The 24,889-nt window shown below is 49.0% G+C and overlaps 1 protein-coding gene across 1 annotated transcript in view; it reads right to left on the bottom strand.

Moving 5' to 3' along the window:
* The window catches only part of LOC149369449 (putative fatty acyl-CoA reductase CG5065), a 39,907-nt gene extending 15,123 nt beyond the window's left edge, over positions 1-24,784 (bottom strand). Inside the window, exons 1-6 of the mRNA XM_089575631.1 lie at positions 24,608-24,784; positions 11,000-11,116; positions 8,393-8,568; positions 2,840-2,912; positions 2,577-2,686; positions 651-825 (exon numbers count right to left, since the gene is read on the bottom strand). Coding sequence (XP_089431757.1) covers positions 651-825; positions 2,577-2,686; positions 2,840-2,912; positions 8,393-8,568; positions 11,000-11,116; positions 24,608-24,784 — 828 coding nt within the window. The remainder of the gene's footprint in view (positions 1-650; positions 826-2,576; positions 2,687-2,839; positions 2,913-8,392; positions 8,569-10,999; positions 11,117-24,607) is intronic.
* Positions 24,785-24,889: the final 105 nt, after the last annotated feature.

Here is a 24,889-nt window from a genome sequence, read left to right as displayed (position 1 = left end):
GGAAGTAGCGGAAGGGAGGGACAAGTGGATGGGAAGAATGGTTGTAGGGAATGGGTTGGGACAAAGGTTGGGAATGGGGACAGCGAGGTTTTTTTTCAGATGGACACAGGGAGAGATCTGGAAGCGCAGCCTGGCTAGGTGTTTGCATTGCAGCATCAGGCTAACCCGCACCCTACGGGATTAGGAGGCGCGCCGCCTTTCCGTATCCATTGCAAAATCCATTCACGAGAACATGGTGCGCCTCTCACGAACCAGTGGTTTGTTGAACCTGAGAGGTAGGACCACTGCCGACAATACTATCGTCCCTAGCCACGATACACAGTTGCTTTTGTGTCGCTTCCCTATATGTGTGGACGACATCGTCATTCCGGACCGACTCATGTCACCCGGTGAGGTCCCTCTGGGACATGTTCTGCGAAGTCGTTTCCTCGCCAGGATGCAACGTGCGTGTCCGTGAGAACCGCACCATTTATTCCGCCAACGCATACCAGACCATATTATCATCAAAGATTCTTTCTCCTCCGCGGTGCACGGTGAGAATCGCGAGTTGCTCAAGTCAATCCGAGGTATTCATAGCAGCTTGCCTTACGGCTAGGGTGCAGATTTACCGCGTTGGAGCGCAATAGTCAGTCAATGTCGGGTTGCCTTACCGGAAAGGGCTCTCTCCACGAGGCGGTGACAATGGAAGGCCGTACTATAACGACCGGAGTGGCTCCGCGTTCGTCCTGTAGCAAGGATTCTGCCAGACGCTTGGTCAGGGTGTAAGTGTTCGGGAGGCCAGACAGTAATTCATCCGTGCTGCCCAAGGAATTGTCATCTGTGCTCCTGGAGAAGAAAATTGCCCCATGGTTTCGGAGGTGGTCAGCCGAGTGCGCGAATTATGAGTGCGCATCTTTAGCTGCCTGGGTAATGTCACGTGACTGTCACGACAGGCACAACGATGGGCAACGGACAGTCAAGCTGACGATGAATGCAAGCGGCTTATTAGGCGAACTCGCGCCCACAAGTTGAAAATAACTGCGCGGCAGTGATTGCATCAAGTGCGCTCACCGGACGTTGAGTGAAAAACGACCGCCGTAATATGTCACCCTCAGTCGAAAGATGGCGACGAACTGTCGAGACAAGGTGCCTAAACCGAGAATTATCTCGAATATCCTGGAAGCCTCTGCACAAGATCATGATTTTTCCAGAGTAAAAGTGCTTTTAGCAGCGTCGCTCGTGCTCTGGTTCTTGACACTGCTGGTCATCGCCGCTTGACACACGCTTATAAAATGCACAAAATAACAACTGAATTTTACTTAAAATCTTTAGAAAAAATGTCGCACATTTCATTCTTTCTATCTAAAGCTGCACTGCCAGCACAACTATAAACATCTGAACTAAATTTGCCTAACCTAGGCGCCCAAAGGACAGCCTTTTGCCTCTGTGTCAGATAAAATTTTCGGTCTTCCCACATTATCACAATAGTTGATCTCGTCGCCAGCGTACGTATCGTCTTCCGGCGGTCATCATATAAAAGGGGCTTTACCAGCTGGGCACGTTACTTCATTTTCTGTGTCGGTTGTTCTCGAGACACCATGACAGCGCCGTTAACTATCGTTCTGTTTAATCAATCTCAGCTCGCTAGAATTGCATAACTGTTGGATTGACTACCTGTTTGTCGACCAACTGTTTTAACCCACTTCATGATGCTTGGGTCATTAGGATATGTAAAATAAAAGAAGCAATAAAACGTAGAAAAGCTCCGGAAAGCTTCACGGAAATAATTTTTTCCTTCTGAGCTATATCCACCTTATCCCAGGAATCATCGTAACCTCACCTCTTAAATTGACAGTGCTTTTTCTCGCAGCATTAGTGGCGTGATCACACTGTCCATTTAGAGAATTGCCGTGTATCTCACCGCTAGTATAGCGGTTTATCCGAAATTCTGATGAGATTACCGTCTTTCTTTTTTATTTCTACATACTCACGGTATCTTACTATGTTTAATAACCTCTAAGCTGCTTTCTGGCTTGCCGTACACTTTGGCACTTTCATTGCAAGCATTGTTGCCGAATCGCTTGACAGTCTCTAGGGCGCCATCTCGCGTGAGAGGTTGTCAGTTTGCAACACATACGCCTTCAACTGGCCACCTCAGCTGGTATTCAATCTCTCTCTTTCTACATTGTCTAATCCTTTACCCCCCGGGGAAGGCAGTCAAACGAAACACTCTTCTGGTTAACCTCTCTGCCCTTTTATTTCACGATGTCAGGGGAATACTTCCTCAGATTAGAGTACGCTCTTCAAACTTGTCCTTCTAACAGATCCGTTATCACAAAAAGCATCAGCAAGTCATTCGTCAGGCGCCACAGTGAAGCTCAACAGCGCAGAACGTAGGGATAGCTGACGAGTCATAATGTAATAAAACGCGCAACAAGACGGGACACTAAGAAGAAAAGGCAGGACGAAGAACGAGACCACAGTGAAACTCGTTTTTCTGAAATAAAACTAGTAAACTAAGAAGCCACAAGATAAGCGCATGTCACAACTAATTAGAGATAATCCTTGACAGCATAAGTGAAGCAAGATGTACTCACTGAGCGGCCAGAATAACTTTTTCTGTATCCACGCATGGCTGGTATATCACCTCGTGCACATCTGTCTTGTTATCACAGTTGCAGTACGCTGTTGACACATGAACAAAAGCCTAGAAGAAACAGTCACGAACTTAACTACGTATAAGGACTGAGCAAATATGCAACGAATCTTGATATCAGAGCTAAAAACAGCATTTGCACTGAAAATTTCCATTACAATGCATTTGACAGGAAATTTTAATTTGAAGCCAAGCTTAACTTACGCAAAGATTCGGAATTCGTTTACAGAGGTCCAAAACACGGCGCGTGCCCAGGAGGTTTAGCTCGACTGCCACTCTGCAAAACAATGCGGTTATAATTTTAGAGAGAGAAAGGAATTTTAATGAGAGTCAAGGAGGAGAGGTCGGCCAGTGCAACGCCCTGCTAGAAGTATAGAGCAGGTATTAATCAAGTATAGATGAATAATGATGTTAAATGTACAGCGTAAACTGCTGACCAAAGGCTGCAGACATTTAAGGCGCTTTTGCAGTTGCCATGGCTTTTTTTCTCTCTAATGTTTGTAGAGATTCAAATGAAATACGGAGAAAGGTGAATTTTTGAATGAAGGACCTGATGCGCAGGATTACACAATCACGATTACAACGCATGACCAAAGTAGTCAGAAGTCTGAACTTTAATTCTGATCTTTAATGAAGGTTTCACTGTCACCATAAAGTGGTGGAGCTCCCCGAGGTATTTTATTTCATTTATTTACTCTCAGGGCAGATCGGCGTTACAGAGAGGAGTGGGTGACTAACAAAAATACATGTGTAGTAGGCAGATTAATTAGGATGACTATACACAGTAGACTTGAAGGCGTCGCGTGGAGTGATGGACAGGACGGAGGCGGGTAGGTGGTTCCAGTCCGGGCTAGTCTTCAGAACAAATTATTGTGAATCACAATGAATCCGGCAGCTTGGAACCCAATCATTGAAACGGTGGTCTATGCGGGATGAAAAGGACGTTGGGACTATAAAATCGATTGTTTTAAGCATTCATTGGTGAAATATATTTTCTGAAAAAGACAAACGAGAAATACGACGGCATAAGGAAAGGTCAGGAAGATTCAGTGTGTTCTTCATAAGCGTAACACAGGCTGGATGTAATTTAAAAAATTAAACTCTTTGCCCCCACCTTAAGCAAACGAAGAAAACCTTCTTCCTTGGCTCTCTTTGGCCGCATGTGCCCTTGCGCCATAAAAATTCATAATCATCACTGTCATCATCAGATCCAGCAAGAACTTTGGTTTGGATTGGAGCAGGATATAGAGGACTTTTTTAATAACGTCCTGTTAGCAATAGATGAGGGCTGAGAATGGCTGCATTATCCCAAAAACAAAAAGATCAGCAAGGAGCGGAAACACCTTAACAGCTCATCCGCTGCGGGATAGGTTGGGGGGTAAAATCATTATCAGCTTGTTTCCGACAAGTTATAACAGTCTCAAGCGCTTGGAATTATTTATGCCCTTCAGCAAAAAGTGCGTGCTGCTGTTGGACGGTGCCATATAGGCATGACTAAAAGCGCATCGTCGATCGGAAGCGATTCTGGGGTCCATTCTGCGAGCAGACTATTTTGCATGGACAGATGCATTCACGGCATGGTTAGTTGCATCGGCGGCGTAATGTTTTCACGGATGGATGCTCTCGGATGATGCCTGGGTAAAAGGAAGATAGAATGGCGTAGCACTCAAAGAAAGACTTTATTTGGCGAACATGCCCCAAAATAACTGAGCGATTCGATGTCGACGACAATGCTTGCAATTACACTTGGCGGCGTCGAAGGCCAAAATATCAATCGCTCTCGGCCTCACCGTGTTCAAAAAACGACATCACAGTTTCGAGATAAAGGCGCATAAGAATGATGGCAACTATCCTGAGCAACCTGGAAACTTCTGCTCATGATCATCATTGTTCGAGAGAGCCACGGGGCCGGTTGCACGAGCGGTTTACCCTAGGGATAATTTCATTCAGTAAAATGACAAAAAGTGCCCCGTTTTCCGCTAGCCTAGTAAAATTTCGCACTGGCGGCACATGGCAGATCTCGTCGAAGCGGGGCCCTTCGCTTCCCGACAATTGTTCTTTGACTTGCTCGCTACACATCGTAAATGTAGAATATGAATGAAGCGTACGGCTTTTCCTGTATCTCACTGCGTCCGCACCGCAATGGTCTGCGATAAACATGGTTCCGCTTAAAGACATAAGAGAATATTACCCCTCGATTCTATCCTAACAGGCAGCCAAGTACTATCGCCATGGAAAGCTAGGTGAAACGAATCCTGCAATTCAACTGTGTGCTTTCTTTGAATCTCCTTTCGGATTGCACAAATTTGCCTTCAATGCTCTCTGATATAGTTTGCCATGATAGATCCACTTACCAGTCTGACCGTTCCGAAAGGATATTTCTAATTAGTGGTATCTTCACGTGGCTGTGTTGACCGGAGAGACCAAGAGTAGACTCGTAATTTTCAAACTGTTTTATAGCGGTGGCTCTAATCAAAGCAAATATCGCTCACCATTATGTGCCTGATTTGAAATTGGTTTAACCTTAATAAGCACAGCATAGCAAGAGATTTACTTTGACAGAATGACCTCGGCCAATCTGGTACGAAATCGATGTTCAACCACAATTGACCGCGCCCGACACGATGGCGACCTCCAAATTTGACCGGAGTAATTTAAAAGAAATTTGGCAAAGACCACCTTCGAAATAAGACCTTGCCCAAATTGGACCAAAATTGATGTCCAACCATAACTGAGCGTGGCCGTCATGATGGCGACCTTGAAATTTGGCCCGGGCCATTGCTAAAATTTTACTTTGGCCGATTTGGACCAATATCGATATCAAAAGATAATTGACCGTGCCGTGCCATGGCGACCTCTAAATTTGGCCCAGATCATCGACAAAATGCTGTTGCTAGATCTTTGGGTATAAGCATGGTTAAATTTTCCCTAACTTTTTTTAGGCCTGACTTACGTACACAACAAACTGCCGGACACTATTTAAAGCTGATAAAGAACTTTCTTGATTAGGCGTATAAATCATCCACGACAATATCGAACAACTCAGAAGCAGACCGGCGCGGCTACAAACTTTCTAGGTAACTCTGGTCGCATATATCTCATAACAAAGTGATAAATCCACTTGTCAGAGGCTGTGAGCATGACCAAACTTTCGAAGCTTTGCGGCATTGCCGCTTCTTAAAGAAGCATCGAGCCGGTGCGGGGTAACGGTAGAAAATGCCAGCACTACCTTCCATTAACGATCGTAAACGGCTTTCAGCCCCACTGCATGCACTGCTCCTAGGTCTGCCCGGCGTGGCTGTGATGATGTTGCTTCATCGGGAGCGACTCGCAGTCCAGTTCACCAAGTCGACGAATTACCTTCTCAAGCCTGAAACAGCACCGGCATCGTTTCAGCGCGTAAGCAGCTAAGTCCGGACTTGACCATTTCGCCACTGTTTGTGCCATTCACATCTGTCCCTCCAGCTATACGAGGTCTGTTAGAAAAGTATCCGACCTTATTTTTTTTTTTTTTGCGAACACCTGATGGATATGAAACAAGTGCGCTTGCACCAGCAGACCTTGAACCGTCGTGCGCATGCACGAATTTTTTCCCGCCTGCCGATAGCGTCAGTCGCTGGGAGGCAGCGTTTGAGTGAGGTAGTGCGCAGTGCTTTCGTCGGTTTTTTAGTGCAAGCAAAATGGCGGTGCGACAGGAGCAGCGCTAATGCATCAAATTTTGCCAGAAACGGGGCGACAGCCAAGTGGAAACCATTCGGAATATTCAGACGGTTTTCGGTGGTGATGCTGTGAGCAGCACACAAATTAAGCAATAGTACAACTGGTTTAAAGATGGCCGCACATCGGTGGAGAGCGAGCCACGCTCCAGTCGGCCATCAACAGGCCGAAATGACCAGGTCATTGCCGACGCTCTGGTGATGCGGGACCGTTGAGTGACTATCTGAGAAATTGCGGAAGAGGTGAACATCAGTAGTTTTTCTGCACATCCCATTATCACCGACGATTTGGCCATGAAGAGAGTTGCGGCGAAACTCGCGCCGAAGCTGCTCACGGTGGAGCAAAAGCAGCTTCGTGTTGAAGTCTCACAGGACACGCTGGACTCCACAAACAGTGACCCCGACTTCATCAACACCACAATCACTGGTGACGAGTCTTGGGTGTACGGGTACGACCCGGAAACCAAATCCCAGTCGTCACAGTAGAAGCATTCCACGTCCCCAAGACCAAAGAAGGCCTGCCAAATGCTCAGCAACGTCAAAGTGATGCTGACTGCTTTATTGGACTCTCGCTGTGTGGCACACCACGAGTACGCACCCCCCAGGGTCAAACAATGACCAAACAGTACTACAGGGGTGTCCTCCGTCGCCTAGGCGATGCTGTGCGGCGCAAGAGACCGGAGTTGAGGTCAACAGGAAATTGGCGCATCCATCATGACAATGCTCCTGCACATTCCTCGCATTTGATTCAGATTTTTTGGCGAAAAACCAGACTCTTGTAGTTCGGCAGACTCCTTACTCTCTTGATATGGCCCCCTGCGACTTCTGGTTGTTTCCGAAAATCAAGAGGCCATTGAAAGGAGCGCGATTTCAGACAAGAGAGGACATTATGGCTGCAACGACAGCTGAGCTAAACTGCATTCCGAAAAAGGCCTTGGCGGAATACTTCCAACAGTGGCAGCACATCTGGGAGAAGTGCGTGGAGTCCCAAGGAGACTACTTTGAAGGTAATTAGGTTTCCAACGCTCCAGTTATGCCTTTTTTTTTTCTTCGGCCAAAGGTCGGATACTTTTCTAACAGACCTCGTACACTCCAGTCCACTTACCTCCACCCTCTAACTGCAAGCGAACGAAAAGCAATGGGTAAATCGAATTTAAAGACACAGCGGGAGAGCCAGCTGACCTCCGGAACCACCGCCCACTGGCCACTGCCCCACCCAGATTCCCTAGCTATGGAGCAGCCCAACCACCCACAGCCACCTTTGACCTCCCTGCAGAGGCGCCACCCACCAGCCTCCAGCCGCCTTCACTCCTCGGGAAAATTCTGTCGAGTGCAGAGTAAAACAATAAAGGTGCACGTAAGTCTCCTTACGTGCGGACATCCGACAGCATTTAGAGTTCCGTTGCCTTCTCTGTTGCTTAGCAATGTAATTATTCATTGGCAATAATTATGTAATCGGTTAATTATTTGATCAATGAAAGGGCCCAGCTAAGTAATTACGAATTATTTAATTGACAATTTATTACTAATTAATTACGTACTCTTAATAATGAATCAGTTATTAATTAATTAGTTTTATTCAATATTAATCAAATAATTTCATTCCCGTTATTAATGTTCTTTCAATTCTGGAGAAATTACTAGTAACTCACCAATTTCGCGAATTACTCAGAGTAATTAGCGAAACTAATAGCTTCATTACTTACATAAAAATTTTATTCAGGAATTTAAACTTTCCATTCAGTCATTATTAACCATTACAAATCATAATTACACTCTTGCTGGATGATCCACAGTTCATGAAGACACGCTCCGTCCAAAGCTCGTGGTGACATCCTGTCCACGCCACTCATGAGGCAAGAAATGTTTTCGCATTACAAACAGTAAACAAATATTACAGGGCAAATCCAACTGCTTTCGCAGAACTGTACCGTCATTTTATCTCCATCCTGAACTTCGTATACCGCTGTGAGCCTCGTTTCTATCACTGCGTCTTTCACACAAATAGAGCGAGACGAGAAGTTTCTGCGGGTACACTCACTTGAGAGACTCGTCGAACCTGACCGTAGCAGCCGAGTGGAAGACGACGGATACCTCCTGGACTAAGGCGGCCGTGTCAGACTCACTGAGTCCCAGGCTCGGAAGTGTGAGGTCCCCAGGCACTGCTCTCACCTTCTCAAGTGCGCTGGGCTGCTCTCGCTTGAGCCGTTCGAAAACCTGCGACAAAAAGAGTAGAAGGGACGCGGCTCTGATGACTAGGCTGTAGTAACCTAAACCATGCTCCGAGCCTTCTAGAACTGAAGGATGAAATGTATCCTGTCTGGATGTTCTCGGCGGGCCTTGCCTGATAGCAGGCATCGGCTGCAAAACCAAGAACGAATTGCAGGTCTGCATGATTCTCTGTCTCTGCATGCATTCGAAATGAACGTTCGAAGAAATTGTACACTTTGCAACCGTACGTGCGGGTACATGTACGCTTGCCAGAGGAAGCTTACGGGACGCATGCGCTCAGGAACGGTTTGTAGCGATGCTTCACGGGTCATTCACGTCTAATCGACACCCTCGAGGGGCCGTCTCCTTATGCATCCGTGTATTTCATGAGATTCGCTGCGAGACTGCGCCGATATTATCTCTTTCCCGCGTAGCCGCACGCCGCAAACTCCCTCTGTCGCCTATACAGTTCGTCCTTCTGGCTCGCAGCTTAGATGCCCGCGGACAGCCACCTTGCGACTACAGCTTTTGAGCAAAGCAATGTTGAACAAAGCTTGTGCTGCTTACGAAAATAAACGCAAGAATAGCTGAAAAAAAGAAAGCGGTAGACGCGAAGAAAGAAAGATCAGGAAAATTCGTATTCATTGCATGACCCGTGTTTAACGGCATGCCTCTTGTTTCACCATATGCTGCGCTTCTTTGCACTGAGTACAAGTGAGCGTCAGGCTTTCTGGAACGAAGAAAGAGAGAACAGGTGCCGTAGTGCCCTCCACTACGGCACCTGTTTCTCATTTTCTTCTTTCACTCCCACCATCCTCCCTTCCCTTACGGCGTGCTTCATGTGTCCGCCGAGATATGTGAGACAGATACTGCGCTATTTCCTTCCCTCAAAAACCAATTTGTTATTATTATTACTAGTTCGCATTTTTCGGCTGTTCTTTTTCCTGATATGTTTACTGCGGCGCCATCAAATAAATAATGCGAACTGGTTTATGGTTGGTTTATTGAGTTTTGACGTCCTAAAGCGACTCAGGCTACAAGGGACGCCGCAGTGAAGGGCTCCGGAAATTTCGACCACCTGTGGCTCTGTACCATGCACTGACAACGCACAGTACACGGGCCTCTAGAATTTCGCCTCCACTGAAATTCGACCGCCGCGGCTTAAATAACGCGAACAAAATAGAGGAAAAACCCGAACGCTGTGTAACCGAGTTTTTAGCAAGCGTTCGTGCATTTCTTGCGCGTGTCTCTACGTTGTTTGCATTTGGGTCGCATGACAGAGTGAAAAGTGAAATGTGAGACACACTGTGCGCCGCGCAGACAGTAATATGTTGCAGCCCGAAATAAGAATACGAAAGTGCATGCGCCTGCAGTACCTGTAGGCTGTCGCCATTGTCGCCAAATAAGCCAATATCGCGACGACGGCGGCTGAGTCGAAGAGGAATGCCGCACACGCGTCGCCAAATAATGTAGGCTGCTTCGAGGGTGCGGGGAGAGCCGGAGCACCATGAACTCCTGGATTATGCAACAATGCCTTCATGGCCGAAAAGCAGTGCTCAGAAACGACAAATGTAGCTCAGACACAAACACGGCGAACCGAAAGCATTCTCGATTTCCCAAGCAGCGGCCGAAGGAGAAGTGAAGAACGTCTTAGATATTGGCTCCTCCATCATGCAGTGCAGCCAGAACTACACCACGGCCAGGCAAACTCGGCGATGGTGGAAGGTTTATCAGTGCGCGAAGTGGTGGTTGTGTTTGGCGTTCACTTCGTCGCCGTCCTGGGCGATGACACAAAAGACATACGCATTAAAACTGGTCTGTTAAACGTGCGTAAAGGTGATTGCGTTGCGTGTGGCATAAAAGCCGGCGTCGATATCGTTGGCCATGAGCGAAATATCCACGAAAAATTACCACAGAAGATGCCTAGACGGCCGGTGGGTCACCTGCCACCGGATTGAGAGCAAATTGCCCACCAGTTAAATTACCGATTCATCGCGAGAGATTGCTTCGGAAAAGCAACCAGCAGCGGCCATTGTAAGGCACTGGCACATTGCCTAACCGAAGCACCACTGCGCCAGCATTGGCATGAAGATTCCCGGGAATCTATAAACGTAATAAAGAGAATGACCAATTCAGCGTATACGTGGGCCTTAACATATCAACGCTATCGCGCCGTACCCTTAAGGCGGCGCTCTAGCGCCCCTCCAATTTTTTTCTGACGATTCCCGGACACAACACGGCGCTGTACGCATGCATTTGTGCAGTCTAGGCGTAGCACGGACTATACTCCAAATATAGTCATCACCATTGGAGACTTCAACTGCATCGTCAAGAGATGCTTCGGCTGGAATAATTTCTGGAGTTGGTGCTCTCACTCGCGACAGTATTACCTCTGCGTTTAGAGAGAGTCCAGAAGAGTGAGGTGAGCGAATATCACCTGCGAGCCAAGAATCGTTGCTAGCCTTGCCTGCGGCTCCTCCCCGCGTTTGGTGCGTATGAGAAGGTAGACCCGCTTTAAGCCGGGACAGGAGCGCAGCAGCTTCTCCAGGAGGACCTGCAAAAGGGGTGCATGAAACGAAAAAGATAAATGTGTAAATCTGTCGTCCCACTTATATTACTTTCTTGGACATGTATAGTGCATATATGCCCAGCACATTACTCGTAGCGAGGCATGCGAAATATATGAGCCTGTTGCCGGAGCTTAATAAGCGGACGCACAATTTTAAAAAGCACTTACTCTGCACGTCTTGGATGACATCGAACAGTGAGCACTTAACGCAGGAGTGTGAGGGCAGGGCGGGTCTAAGAAAGCGCACATGCACTTCTCAAGAGTAGTGCAAGCTGCTGCTAGCCAGTTCTCATCTCAACGAACGTCTTAAGCTTACCGAAGCGGTCCAGAATGTTGCGAGCCAGTGGAGTCCTGAACAAAGGACCCAACCCTGCCCTGCCATGGATACCTTTGTGATTTCCAATTCATTTTATTGCGAAAGCAATACTGCTTACAGTTCGAGCCCTTCAGCGCAGCGCTGCGGTGGACACGTTTGACCTTTAGCGTGACCTTAGACGTGACGTCATTCTAGCTGCGAAAAACCAGGGCCCCAGCTCGGCTCTTCAGTGTAGAGCGGCGGTAGACACGGCGGGTGGTGAGCCTCTCCCTTCTCCCACTAGAGGAGCTGCGGTCGGAGTGTCGTCATACGAGTTGTATAAACAGTGCTCCCGCTCGTACAGGTGCAGCGATCGCGGCTTCGGCCGCTTATCTGTTTTTTCAGCAGCGTCCGCTTCGGCGGACGCGGTTGTTGCTGTGACGCGCGTCTTTTCTTTCCTTTTTCTCTTTCTTCTGACCTCTTGATTCTCCTCTATCTGCACGTGGCAGCGGTGGTGGCTCGGCTCGGGCCAGAAAGGCAGGCCCATGCAATATCCTTTTCACCCTTCTCCCAGTCACAACAACAACAACAGCCGTCGGCGCAGAGCGGCGGAAGACACGGCGGATGCGGGCTGAAGAAACGGATGAAGTTGCTTTCGTAATTTCCGGGCTTAACCAAGCTGAGCCTCTGCCAATTTTTTTTTAAATTCAGGCTCATTCGCTACACGTACACTCTTTAAGGGGCGCGTGCTTCGTCAGACTGGTTATGATTCTGATCGCTTCGCCTCCAAATTTCTCGCGTTGCTTTGACTGCTGCCGTGTAATCAAATACTCGTTGTAGCCTTATTTTTAAGACTCACAACATCTCTCAGCAGAAGGCGAAATGTGTCGTCGACCACAGTGAGGGACGCTACCACTGAGGCACCCTACGCGTGCCCTATTGGAGTTGCATGGCTACCGATGCGGCAGATGGATTTGCACTGCGAGGTACTTTTACAGCGAAAGCAGTTTCGAGGAGCTCTCACCGGCAGATTTAAAGTGTAGATCACAAACATTGTACACCACCATCATCCGGGAACTTGCCATCACAAGACCAGTGCCAGCCCGGCAGGCAACCACGTGCCCACTGCGGTCCTTGTGGGGACCCAGGTTGACACGAAGTGCTTGTGTACCCCGGGTGCACGGCGACAGTTCTTGCTGAGTTTAGCGCGTGAGGACGTAAAACAGCCTCATAAATCAGCAGCTAAAAAAGGCAACTGACGTCGTTGAATTTTGCCTGTCGAAGCAAGCTGTGGCAGTGAATGGTCTGTCAATTTTAATGCGTTAGCATTACTAGTGCAGTAACGAATATGTGTCGATGCGGTAGCGGCAGTACTCTCGCTGAACGCGCGCAGCTGGTTGTCCCTTAAACGACTTCCGAGGGACCGACAAACAGCGTTCAATGCCTGGTTTTTTTACGCCCAATAAACCTCTTTGCAAGTGATGGAGACTGCATCTGAGTTCTGATCCTGTCCTGAAGCATGAAAGGGATCAATGGGGATGCCTTCCAAATGCTTTCGGTCGAGCAGCCCCAAACATCGGCCTCCGTCGTCATCTTGTGACAGAGCTATTGAGGAGCTCCGCTAGCAACGCATCCTCACTCACCGCACCGTACGGCAGGCCCACAACCTGTCCGCTGACGCTGTGGTTGCAAGATTGCAGCAACTGATGCAATATATGAAGCAATTCATTCAAGACGAGGTCGCAAGTCAACTGGCCGTCGTCCATGGAGTTAGGGTTCACCACCACCCCTGTCTTCGACCCTTCAGCAGAAGATGCAAGCTCAGATCCCGGAGGCCCTACCACCCCTGTGGCTGCACCTCTTACGTAGGCCGCCGTTCTGGCGAGACCACCGTTCCATCCCTTGGGTTCTTTCCAATATGCGTTCAAGCTCCTCCGCATTCGGCGCGAGGGCCTGTTTTTTGGTATCGGGCTCCCGTGGCACAACCGTCTCCTCGCTTCGCGCCGGCGGCCCCTCATTACGGTCGTCCGGGGCGCACATGGGACAACAGGCCAATTCGCTTTTTCTGTGGCTTCGCCGGATATGTAGACCGCCACTGTCGCAGTCGGTCTTCTTCGTCTGCTGACGCCTTCCCGCTATCTGCGCACGGATCCTACGCAGAGCAACGCCGCATATAAGCTGACCCACTGCTTCCTGCCTTCTCAACCGACCTCTCGCCGCTCCCCTTCTCCGAGGTACGATTCCATCACACCTATGAGCCGTCACGCCGGCCCTTCCGACACAGAAAACTAGTGAGCGCAGTACCCGAGGCAAGAGCTGCGCCCTTTGCGAAATCTAGTACAAGGCCTCGGATATCACCAACAAACGTAATTGATGCTTTTGTGAAGGCATTGCAACGTGTGCTCTCGTGGACACCTGGGCTGCTGTGTCAGATATGGACGCGAAGTTCCGCCGACGGTTCAAGGAAGTTATGACGCCATTTTCTGGAGTTGCTGTTCGCACTGCTAATGCCTAATAAGTCGAGCCGTTCTTAGCAAGCACAACGTGACTCGTTCTACAAGACGTGCTGTATACAATCCATTTCCTGATCCTACCCTCTGATCCTATCCTTTCCTGATCCTATCATCATTCTAGGAAGGGACTTCCTGGCTGAGCCACGGCCGCTTGATGCAAAGCGCAAAGCGAGGTGCGGCCAGCCGCGTCGCGCCGCCGACAATGGGTGAGCATGTCCTGGCGGAGTTTACAGTCGCGGCCGCTGTTTTCGATGGGGGCGCCACTGTTCGGGGACAGGTGCACAAAGGATTAAGGCAAGGTTGCCCTCTATCACCGCTGCTGTTCATGCTTTACGTGATAAATATGGAAAGAAGGCTAGAAGAAAGTAATCTGGGTTATAATCTATCGTACAGATTAGGCGGAAATGTAGTTGAGCAGCGACTCCCGGGTTTAATGTATGCGGACGATATTGTACTGTTAGCAGATAGCCAGGAAGATTTACAAACTTTGGTTAATTGCTGTGGAGACGAAGGAGACGCTCTAGGATTCAGTTTTAGCGCAACTAAATCAGGTGTGATGATTTTTAACGATACAACTGATCAGGTGCTTACAATACAAGGCCACGAAATACCCAAAGTGGCCGAATACAAATACCTCGGGATATGGCTAAACGAAGGGCAGATATACACGGAAAAGCATGAACAGGCTCTTAGGGCAAAAGGACGAAGAGACGCCGGCATAATGAAACATAGGGCATTATGGGGGTACAACAAATATGAAGTACTAAGAGGTATTTGGAAAGGAATAATGGTGCCGGGACTTACTTTCGGCAATGCGGTTCTGTGCTTAAGGGCAGAAGTTCAGTCGAGATTAGACGTAAATCAGAGAGCTGTTGGAAGATTAGCACTAGGTGCCCACGGCAAAACCACAAACGAGGCAGTACAAGGGGATATGGGCTGGGCATCGTTCGAGGCACGGGAAGCTAAGAGTAAAATACTATATGAAGAACGCCTGAGGAAATTGGACGATAACAGATGGGCAGCTAAGGTATTTAAATATTTATACAGAAAGAACGTTGACTCACAGTGGCGGAAAAGAACTAGAAAACTAACCAGTAAGTATGCCGGTCATGAGGACGGAGAAAGAAAGAGCATTAAACGACAGGTTAAAAACGCGGAAGTTAAAAATTGGATGAATTCAATGGAAAAGAAACATAGTGTAGAACTATATCGATTCTGGAAAAGGCAGATAAGGAAAGAATTTTTCTATGATAACTCAAGAGGCAGTGCCCTACTTTTTGAAGCTAGATCAGGGTGTCTTAGAACGCGCAGCTACAAAAAGAAATTTAACGAAGATGACACATGTGCAGTGTGTGGTAGATCTGTGGAAACAATTGAACACCTCATAATCAAATGTGATGGTATCCGTCCGGATGTCGATGCAGGCACAGTCACTCTTTCTGAGGCCCTAGGGTTTAAAGATAACAATGGTCATGTAAATAAATCTGCAGTGGAAGTCAGCAAAAAGCGATTGGAGGATTGGTGGCTGAAAAGCAGAGATGTGGCATAAGGTTAGAATAGTAGGAAACCGTAGGCAAAGTTGATGGAGAATCTTAATGAGAATTGCCAACACAGTAAACAAAAAAAAAATAATAAATAAAGAAAAGCTGAGCATGGTGGCAATTGCCTCCACCCCGTTTCAAAGGGGGCGCTCCTATCCATCCATCCATCCATCCATCCATCCATCCATCCAGGTCGCCCGGTTTCCCGGGAGTGGACTCCCGAAGCGCTCCTTGCTTCGTCGTGTAAAACCGCGTTTGCCTTCCATTAACAATGCAAAAATAAAAACCACTACTACTACTACTCATGTTCCTCATGTCTGCAGTGCTTTCTTTGGATTTTCTGCTGTGCGCGTGAGTGAGCACGTTTTCCTCGCGTCTGCGGTGTGGATTTGGACTTTTCGTGTGCGCGTGAATGAATGTTTGCCTCGTGTCTGCCGTGCACGCTTTGGGCTTTTCGTGCATGCGTGTGTGGAGGTCAGTGACGTGTATGGGGCGCGATGCCGCGCATCTGCTGTGTGCCACTGTCCGTCACAAACTCCAGAAAACAGCCAACTGTGAGAAATCACGAGTTTCTCTCCGAACTACAGCGTCGAGAAGCGTGGCTGAAAATATCGCTCGCCAAGGACTGTCAGGGAAAGGAAGCAAGTGGGTGCCAAGCGACAGGTCTCTGGTATGTTCTTTGCATTTTACAGGGAATGACTACAAAAAGTAAGGTCAAGGAAGGTTCTTCGTCTGTGAATGGCTCCTTCCTCTTGTATGATCAGGCAATAAAAGTGTCAAGTACTCTGTAGTTTTCTCGGCTGCTGGTGGGCTTATGCAGTTCCACAACTTCAGCTATAATGATCGTTTTTTCTTCTTTTTTATAAATTGCAATAGCTTGTGTATATAAGAGCCAAAATTCGACGTGACACGAAGCGAAAATTTACAGCGTGTGACCAGCTGTTCGTGCCCGTCTCATTCACCGTCTACATGGGGTAGCGAGAAGTGAATAAAAATCAGAGAGCACTTCTAAAGTGAAAAGAGGCGAAAGCCTTTAACCGCCTTTGTCGCTGCCCTCTGCTTGGCTACTGTTGAAGATCGTTTGGCGACTCTTGAACGCTTCCGTATGGCATCGCGAGCGCGTTTCGTAGCGGGCGACATTGGAGCGCGCGCGGGCTGCATCCTTCCTCGGTCAACGTTCAGAGAGCACATGAGAGAGCTCTGGGACCATTGTGCAAACTTTTGACGTCAGTGCACATGGGCCGTTGTTAACCCACCTGAGGATTGCGCATTGGGCACTGCGCATGCGCAGTGTGCGCGTTTAGTAGGTATCATTAACTAATCATCATTACTGTTCGAACATCTACTACTACACCATTAACGATCATTATCGGACGGACGGACACGCTAGCGAGTAATGAGCCATAAAAGGCTTTTCGCCTTAAAAATAGAATGAAAGCTTCAGGCGCATTAACGCTACATCCTGAGGTAGAGCCGCTGGCCCGGTCGTGCATAGTATAGGCGGCCGTTATGGGCAGCGTTCAGGCATACACTAGAAGGGGGATTCCCACCTGCTGGGGTGATTTGTGGCATAATCGGCGCTTTCAATGGGGACTGAAAAATGCAGTCTTTAATGAGGCACTAGGAAGCGCACTGTTTACGCCCTCAAACAGTGAGCAACGGGCGTACCGCGCAACTCTCGCGGCGTTTCCCTGCGAGCTGTTGTCCCCGAGCAGTGGCGCCGCGGCGGGCGCACGGAGAACTAGGCCCAAGACGCCGTTTCTGTGCGACGTGGCGGGCCGCACCTCGCTTTGCGCTTTTTATCTAGCGGCCGTGGCTGAGCACTCCGTCGTCATCGATTGCATCTGAGCCGAAGTTACCCCATCTGCCCTGCCCAATGCCTCCTCGGCAGAACCATCTCCTGAGTACCAGGACCAAGTACATCTTTCTCACGATGCCGAACTCCCTGAAAGATCCTCCGTGCTTGTATCCCTCTCGTGCGCCTCGCCACGCTACCGACCGTTCACACCTGCACTGTGCACCCCCTCGGAGTTATTTGTTCGCCGCAAAAACCTGCCGTTTCCCTTCGCTGTCCTCACCATGACCTGCGGAACGCAGCCATGCTCGTGAGCAACCCCTGCCATCTCCGGTGAACCCCATTCCTGGGAATGAGTTAGATTCATAGGCAACCGCTGAACCGGCTGAACTTCTGCAAGTAGTCGACGAACACTAAACTTTTCTTCCTCTACCGCTAGACCAGCTTACCCCTGTGCTCCTGTCATCTCGGCCTCCGTCTGACATCCTGCATCACGCAACCGACCAAGGTCTCAATTCAAAGTTCCTTGACCAGCTGTTCGACCTTTTGTACCAATTTCTTTCGTCGTTTGACGTGTGCCAGCCTCCCGTCGGTCGTTCTTCAGATGTCAGGCATAGCATCGGCTCTGGCTCCCATCTACAACTGCGACAGCGCCGATATCAAGTGTCAGCAACGGAGTGTCGCGTCATCGCCGAACAAGTGGATGACATGTTAGAACGCGGGATTATACAGCCGTCGAACAGCCCTCGGTCACCCCCAATCGCGCTGGTTCGAATGAAAGGTGGTTCCATAAGATTATGCGTGGATTATTGCAGCCTGCACACAATAACCCGGAAAGACGTCTATCACTTGCGACGCATAGATGACGCCCCCGATTGCCTAGAAGGTGCGGAGTTCTTATCGTCACTTGATCTGCGTTCTGTATATTGGTAAATACCCGTGGTGGAATGGGACCGTCAAGAAAACAGCTGCCGCCATGCCTGACGGATTATACGAATTTAACGTCATGCGAATTGAACGTCATGACGTTTCGGCTTTCGAATGCCCCCGCCGCATTCGAACGCATCATGGATAATGTCTTGCGTGGCGTGCGCTGGAACACGTATCCTTGGTACCTAGATGACATCGTGGTCTTCTCAGCTGAGTCCTTCACACATTTGACTCACCTGGGTCAAATGTTGATCTGCTCTACATCGCATGACTGGAATTAAATTTGAATAAGTACGACTTTAGAGCTCGCCAAGTGACCATACACGGCGACATCTTATTCAAAGCCGGCGTTCTTGCGGTTCCGGCAGAACTCCGCATGGTCGCCAACTTTTCGAAGCCGTCTACGCTCAAAAAGAACGGCGCAGTTTAATTGACCTTTGTTTCTATTTTCGGCACTTCAAACGAAATTTTGCAACCGTAATTTCATCTTTGTACAGGGACAGCGTGCGGCTTGCACGCTGTCCCTGTCCGAGGTCAATTACCCCGTCACAGAAAAAGAATGATTGGGCATTCTGTGGGCAATAACCAAATTTCGCCCATACCTCTACGGTCACCTATTCGAGGCAGCCACCGATACTCATGCTTTATGCTGACTGTCGTCCTTGTAGGATTCATCGGTTCGCCTTGGCCCTTGGACCTTGCGCCTTCGGGATACGACATTCGAGTCGTCTACTACTCCGGACGCAAGCACTCCGATGCTGACTCCCTCTCCCGGTTTACGCTGCCTTCAAACACTGCGACCATCTCCAGCATTGACCCCGTGCTGGCCTCATTGCATCCAGTTATTGCGAAACTGCGTAAGGACGCATGGATTACTTCTCTCGTGCACCGTACGTCTGTCCGGCCGCCCTACGCAGCAACCTCTCGATCATATCGGCATCAAGCCCACCACTGCACTCTGAGCGACGGCCTCCTTATTGTCGTAATTAAATGCCCGACGGTCGAAAATGACTCCTAGTCATTTCTAGCCACCTAAGAGCCGAAGTCAGCGCGTCCTTCCCTGCTGACGCCCTGACTGCTCATGCCGGTGTCTGGAAAACCTGCACTCGAATTCGGAACCAATGCTACTGGCGTATACTGTACAGCTTTTCACGCAAGTACATTCACACATGCTTTGACTGCCAACGCTGCAAATACCTCACCCCGCAACGGGCTTCTGGCCCTTCACAGCCATTACCTTGTCCTGCCCGTCCTTGTGATCGCGTGGGCATCGACCTTTACGGGCCCCTGGCGTCTTCTCCTTTTGGTAGCCGCTGGATTATCGTCGTCATTGACCACCCCATGCGCTATGCCGAAACGGCGGCTCTTCCATCGGCTACAACCAGAGATATGGCTTTCTTCATTCCCCGCCACGGCGCCCCTCGTAAGCTTTTGAGCTGGCGCGGCACGTGTTTTTATGAGAGGTTGTTCAGGCGCTCCTAGTCGAATGATGCATTGTTCACAGAACGTGCACGGCGCACCATACTCAGACCAACGGCCACACAAACGGTGTAACCGGACGCTCAGTAATGTGCTGTCCATGTGCATAACTCCTGACCATTCTAAGAGCCCTCGAAATTCCGCTCAACTACACCACAATACTGCTTTCCAGTCAAGCACCGGATATTCATCCTCCTTTCTTCTTTGCGGGCACGAAACTACAAGTATGCTCGATACAATTCTCCCCTACCATCCTGATGCATCAGACTGCGCGCCTTGTTCTGAAATTGCCAAGTATGCCGTGGAATGCCGCCAGTCAGCCCGTACTCTCACGTCCGATGATAAGAATTGACAGAAAGAGCGTCATTCTGGTCAAATCATTGTAATTCTACCTACCGGCTTACTTCTTTGGCTCTCGAACGCTTCTAGCAATACTGGCCTGTCGTTGGAATTCCTCGCCGCATATCACGGACCTTCACATGTTTGCCTCAAGCTTACCCTGCGAGCTGTCCTCGAAACATTGACACCCTCCTCTCACCTCCTCCTCATGGCCTTGAAATGGTTTACCTTAGTCGCCTGAAGCCTTGTCGTGACCTTGTGATGTGCACTACGGCTTCGGTCGCCAGGTTGGCTCCTTTTCCCCCGGGGGGCAATTATAACGACAAGGATGTGCCAGCGCGCTGACGGCAGTGCTATCATGAGCGCACGCTGCTGGCTCTCTCTTAAACGACCGCCGACGGGCAGATGAACGCCATTCACGTGCCTGGTTCCTTAAGGCCAATAAACCGATTTGCACTGCCATCTTAGCAAAATCTGTCCCGCAATGTCAGGCCGAGGCCGTAGAGTGGAATGCTGAGAGCAGGGGGGCGGTGACTGGATAATTATAATCTACGGGTGGAGTGACAGGGAGAGGAGGAGGTGTGGCGCTCCCTTAATTTTACAAATACAAATACCTTTATTTAAACATCAGGGATGATGTTTAGTCTCACTTTGAAGCGGTCAGATCTATACTGAGAGTTTTTCTTCACTCTCTAAAGCCATTGTACTTGCATTCGGTGAACGATGCCAATTTAAGCTGGCCCTGACAGGAAGGGAACCGGCGATGAATTTCGCCCCTTCGGTCAACGATGCACAAGCCCGTCGAAAACAGTGTGCTAAGCTTCAGCCTACAAGGTATTTACTAAGGTAATCGCTAATAGAGTCAGGACAACCTTGGACTTTAGTCAACCAAATGATCAGGCAGGCTTTCGTAAAGGATACTCGACAATAGACCACATTCACAATATCAATCAGGTGATAGAGAAATGCGCAGAATATAACCAACCCCTTTATATCAATCAATCAATCAATCAATCAATCAATCAATCAATCAATCAATCAATCAATCAATCAATCAATCAATCAATCAATCAATCAATCAATCAATCAATCAATCAATCAAATCTTTATTTACATCATCCAGATGTTAGGGGCGCAGACAAAAAGCTCTCACTGGAGCTTGATTGCGCGCCTGCGCCCCCGTACAAGGTTTCAAGGTTTGTTTGATTGCATATATAGCCTTCATTGATTACGAGAAAGCATTTGACTCAGTGGAAACCTCAGCTGTCATGCAGGCATCGCGGAATCAGGGTGTAGAAGAGTGTTATGTGAAACTATTGGAAGATATCTATAACAATTGCACTGCTACTATAGTTCTCCATAAAGTCAGCAATAAAATTCCAATACGGAAAGGTGTCAGGCAGGGAGACACGATCTCGCCAATGCTCTTCACTGCCTGCTTACAGGAGGTATTCCGGGGACTAGTTAATGGAGAATACCTGAATAAGTTGCGATTCGCTGATGACATTGCCTCGCTAAGCCACTCAGGACAAGAACTGCAAAGCATGATCAATCAGTTAGACAGGCAGAGCAGAACGGTGGGGCTAAGAATTAGCATGCAGAAAACCAAAGTAATGTTCAACAGCCTAGCAAGGGAACAGCATTTCGCAATTGGTAGCGAGGTGCTGGAAGTAGTAAGAGAATATGTCTACTTAGGGCAGGTAGTGACCGCAGATCCGGATCATGAGAGGGAAATAACTAGAAGAATAAGAATGGGGTGGAGCGCATATGGCAGGTTCTCTCAGATCATGAATGGTAGCTTACCGATATCCCTGAAGAGAAAAGTACACAACAGCTGCATCCTACCGGTACTCACCTATGGGGCAGAAACGTGGAGGCTAACAAAGAGGGTTCAGCTTAAGTTAAGAACAACGCAGCGAGATATGGGAAGGAAAATGATAGGTGTAACGTTAAGAGATCGGGAGAGGGCGGAGTGGGTGAGGGAACAAACGCGGGATAATGACATCTTAGTTGAAATCCAGAGGAAGAAATGGGCTTGGGCAGGGCATGTAATGCGAAGGCAAGATAACCGCTGGTCCTTAAGGGTAACGGAGTGGATTCCAAGAGAAAGCAAACGTAGCAGGGGACGGCAGAAAGTTAGGTGGGCGGATGAGATTAAGAAGTTTGCGGGGATACAGTGGCGGCAACTGAAAAAGGACAAGGTTAATTGGAGAGACATGGGAGAGGCCTTTGCCCTGCAGTGAGTGTATTCAAGCTGATGATGATGATGATGAAGCTTCAGCGGCTTAGAAGGGACCGAACGCCTCCTGGCGGGGATCACGCCATTCAGCGCAACAGGTATCTCGGGCAAAGCGACAAGCGGAGAGTGAAGACGACAGGCAGCGTCGCCTATAGCAGCTGAAGCTTAGTACAGGAGACACTAACGCCAGGCGGACTAATTGTAATGCATACACCACCGCATGAGTTTATTGGTCGCTTGTGATTTTTTTCACCTTCATTTTACGCTGAGTGTGTCCGCGCTGTTTAATGGCTCAAATTTAGTATCCGGCAATACGTATGAAGGTTGACCTCGATGAAGTATGAGTTTCTCTGCAGACCGTAATTTGTTGCCACTCAGTCTGGCTTCTCTAGGTATCGACACTGCCGTTTCGAAGAGGGGGCTTCGTAGTACATGCATTTTATGATAATGCGGCGTAGCCAGACGGTAGCGTCGTCTCGAGTGAGACGTGCGGAAGGCGTCTACGTTCGTTGACGATCCATGTTGCTCGGACAGTTCGGAAATCGTTGTATTTTAATGACTGCACCCTCCGCTACTAAGAGAGACATACCAGCTGGTTTCTGACATTAAAATCATCGTTATCAACACCAGACCAGTTCAGTTGCCTCAAGAACAAAGGCGTTAACACTGATCTCCTAATAACTCTGCAGACTGTGGCTGCCATATCCCTGCTAACTTCATTATTTCATCGCCCACCTGGCACTCTGCCGCCCCCTTGATACTCTTGCCTTCTTTGGGATCCGCTCCTTTCACCCGCCGCGGTGGCTCAGTGGCTAAGGCGCTCGTATACCGTGCCAGTGTAGCCGTGTTCGAACCCGACCGCGGCGGCCGGGTTTCAATGGAGGCGGAACGAAAAAGGCGCCCATGTGCTGTGCGATATCAGTGGACGTTAAAGGTCCCCCAGTGGTCGAAATTATTCCGGAGACCGCCACTACGGCACCTCTTTCTCTCTTTCTTCTTTCACTCCTACCTCCCTCCCTTCCCTTACGGCGCGGTTCACGTCTCCACCGAGATATATGGGAGACAGATACTGCGTCATATCCTTTCCTCGAAAACCAAAAACCAGTTTACCCCAAGGAACCATCGATTATCAGTTATCCTCACATGCCATGTCCATGTCCAACTCTTTCCTGGATTCAGCTTGGGTGTCAGTAAGCCCGTTCCTTAACCCACAGTATTCCATTCACACTCTGAAAGTTAGCTTCATCGATAACGCGTGAGCATTAGAGGCTTCAGTTCGTAAAAAAACAATGTCCATCGGGGGCGTTGTCTGCTGCCCCCACCTGCCACGGTTGGCAGGCTGCAAACTGTATAGAGGGAAATCTCCTCTCCACTTCAAGGGAATGGAGGGCGAGGTCGTAAGAGGGGTGCCACGGGAAGATCCCGGAGGGTGGCCACCGCAGACGGAGGCGTTTCTGATGCAGGCAGCCGAATGGGCAACTTGAGGGTGGTTACCATGGGAACAACCCGGCGGATCACTAACTTAGAAGGTGGAGGGTGAGGAACAAAGGTGGGTGAGGGTCAGAACATGTAGAGCTGAGAAGCGGAATATTAAAGCGGAGCGCGCGCGCTGGATGCCACTCTCCCCTTTGTCTGCGAGCTTCCCTTGACGGTTTACCGACACTGTGCGGTGCTTGTGAGTGAGTAAGCGGACTTCAAACGAGCGGTGTACTCCCAAAGCGATGTCTACGCACAGCCTAATGTCGCCATTCTTTGACACTGGGACTACGGGGGCTGCCAACTCAAAATACAATATGGTGAAAACACCAAGTACGCTATCAAAAGTCAATCCCTGCCGACACTTTCGCGCGCCAAACATAATTAACTGGCCAAGCTTTACCCACACTTGGACGAGGCCGCTCTTTTAGGTACGGTTTAATCGGTGGCCTGTAGAAGAATTCCACCTAAAAGTTTCGAAAATTCTACATATGCAAGTACATCGTGGTCTTGGCTTCCAAGCGGGCTTTGTGCGGCATGTTAGAATTTATCAATTTACGGTACTTATGCGGGCGCGTTTGTGTCCCAAATCTCCTGAAGGTAAGAAGATTTTTCGCCCTGTTCCCTCCGATGCGTAGGACTTCCATGACTGCTACAGGAGCACCACAATAGTGCTTTGAAGCAAACCCCCTGGGCTCTAAACTTTTGACAAAGGCTGTACATATTAAGAAACCCCGTTATTATGAATCCAGTGCCTGCAAAGGCGCCGAAAGCTGAACTCTCCCATATAAGCGACACGTGCTGTTGATAGCACTACGCGCACAAGTAGCAGAGGTGCTCAAACGGGAGCAGTAGACATGCCCACGTACCTTTCCAATGAAGCCCGTTCCTCCTGTGATGAATACCACTCGATCCTGATAAAACCGAGCGACCTGGGAGTCATCGTTTCCTTCGGTCAACACAGCTCTCGGTGCGCCATGCTCCCGCTGCTGGCAGCCCAGCTGGGACTCCATGGAGGACTTCGGTCGGTACTCTGAAACTGACATTGCCGCAGAGTGAGCTGCAGCCGCTGCTTGCTGAAGCGACGCCACGTTTGATTTGCAGTGTTTAAGCTATATAGACAGGCAGCGACAAGGAACACCAAAACAGCA

The sequence above is a fragment of the Amblyomma mixtum genome, chromosome 1, assembly GCF_055824585.1.
Source record: "Amblyomma mixtum isolate Tamu chromosome 1, ASM5582458v1, whole genome shotgun sequence".
NCBI classification, from domain to species: Eukaryota; Metazoa; Arthropoda; class Arachnida; order Ixodida; family Ixodidae; genus Amblyomma; species Amblyomma mixtum.
Note: the sequence above shows the minus strand (reverse complement) of the source record. Positions and strands in the feature narration are given on the sequence as shown.